Raw genomic sequence first — 2,265 nt, 5'->3', positions numbered from 1 at the left:
AACAAAGCTTTGATGTGTGGAGGTGAAGTGGGGGCAGGGAAGGAGGGAGGGAGGGAGGGGAGAGGGGAGAGAGAGAGGGGAGAGGGGAGAGGGGAGAGGGGAGAGGGAGAGGGAGAGGGAGAGTGGGAGGAGAGCGAGAGAGGGAAAGGGAGAGGAGAGAAGGAGAGGGGAGAAAGGAAGGTGAGGGGGAAGGGGGGAGGGGGATGGTAAGCAAGGGCGTGGTACGTGTGTGGGAAGAGAGCGTGTGGGAGGAACGAAGAAGGAGAGGGAGAGAGAAACAATAAATGGAATAAAGAGAGATGAGAAAATGAAAAAGAATTGAAAATTGCTAGAAAACAAAAATGAAAAGAAATGTTTATTAACGAAACGAGGAGAAAAATTACGCAAACATAATAACTGAAAATAAATATACAAATAATTGAAGAAGGCAAACAAACAAACGTGAAGAAAATCTCGATAAAAAAACGAAACAGGATATTAACCAAATAATTACCATAACAGTACCTAGTATCACAAAAAATGCTACCAACGAATACCAAAATCAAAATAAACAATGTCAAAATGATACCAGATAGTACGACACTGATACTAAAGTCATACCAAAGAGTACAGCGCGAAAATCATACGAAACAGTACGACAATGTTACCAAAATCATAGCACATAGTACGACACGAGACCAAAATCATACCGAGTAATGTCCACACGATACCAAATCAAAAAGATCATTACCAAATAAAACCAAAAAAAAAACAAAAAAATATCATCGAATAAAAAAAGGAAACCAAATTAGTACAAAAAATCATGCCAAACCTAACTTGAAACAGTACCAAACCAATACCAAAATAAAGATAAAAAACAAAAGTATATACCACCTGATATTAAAACCACAATACCTAATATTAATCATACCACCTGAATACCAAAATGGGAGCAGATGATAACAAAATGGGAGCAGAGGATACCAAAATGGGAGCAGATGATACCAAAATGGGAGCAGAGGATACCAAAATGGGAGCAGATGATAACAAAATTGGAGCAGAGGATACCAAAATGGGAGCAGATGATACCAAAATGGGAGCAGAGGATACCAAAATGGGAGCAGAGGATACCAAAATGGGAGCAGATGATAACAAAATGGGAGCAGAGGATACCAAAATGGGAGCAGATGATACCAAAATGGGAGCAGAGGATACCAAAATGGGAGCAGATGATACCAAAATGGGAGCAGAGGATACCAAAATGGGAGCAGATGATAACAAAATGGGAGCAGAGGATACCAAAATGGGAGCAGATGATACCAAAATGGGAGCAGAGGATACCAAAATGGGAGCAGATGATACCAAAATGGGAGCAGAGGATACCAAAATGGGAGCAGATGATACCAAAATGGGAGCAGAGGATACCAAAATGGGAGCAGATGATAACAAAATTGGAGCAGAGGATACCAAAATGGGAGCAGATGATACCAAAATGGGAGCAGAGGATACCAAAATGGGAGCAGATGATACCAAAATGGGAGCAGAGGATACCAAAATGGGAGCAGATGATAACAAAATGGGAGCAGAGGATACCAAAATGGGAGCAGATGATACCAAAATGGGAGCAGAGGATACCAAAATGGGAGCAGATGATACCAAAATGGGAGCAGAGGATACCAAAATGGGAGCAGATGATAACAAAATGGGAGCAGAGGATACCAAAATGGGAGCAGATGATACCAAAATGGGAGCAGAGGATACCAAAATGGGAGCAGATGATACCAAAATGGGAGCAGAGGATACCAAAATGGGAGCAGATGATAACAAAATGGGAGCAGAGGATACCAAAATGGGAGCAGATGATACCAAAATGGGAGCAGAGGATACCAAAATGGGAGCAGATGATACCAAAATGGGAGCAGATGATACCAAAATGGGAGCAGATGAAGAAAGTGTCAGTAATAATAATAAAGTGATAAAAATGATAATGATAAAGATGATACAAAATTCTACTACTAAAGAGGATGAAAGATCGGATACATATGACGTGATGACGAAATTATTATGATAATTATAATATTTTCAGTTGTAATGATAATTATGATCCTGGTAATGATAAGAAGGATGACACAGTAATGATAATGAAAATGGTAATAGTAATAACTATAATGATAATGATGCTGATGGTACCGATAAAGATTATAATTATGATAATAATCATAATAATGATAATAGTAATAATAGTAATAATAACACTACTAGTACTACTACTACTATTAATAATAA

General features: G+C 38.9%; 1 protein-coding gene across 1 annotated transcript in view; it reads left to right on the top strand.

Moving 5' to 3' along the window:
- The first annotated feature begins 925 nt into the window (after positions 1-925).
- LOC125039861 (trans-Golgi network integral membrane protein 2-like) overlaps positions 926-2,265 on the top strand; it is an 11,549-nt gene continuing 10,209 nt past the window's right edge. The window contains exon 1 of the mRNA XM_047634171.1: positions 926-1,933. Within this exon, the coding sequence (XP_047490127.1) occupies positions 926-1,933 (1,008 nt within the window). The remainder of the gene's footprint in view (positions 1,934-2,265) is intronic.

The sequence above is a fragment of the Penaeus chinensis genome, chromosome 28, assembly GCF_019202785.1.
Source record: "Penaeus chinensis breed Huanghai No. 1 chromosome 28, ASM1920278v2, whole genome shotgun sequence".
Taxonomy (NCBI): domain Eukaryota; kingdom Metazoa; phylum Arthropoda; class Malacostraca; order Decapoda; family Penaeidae; genus Penaeus; species Penaeus chinensis.
The sequence above is the reverse complement of the archived record's forward strand: the minus strand, read 5'-3'. Positions and strand labels throughout refer to the sequence as shown.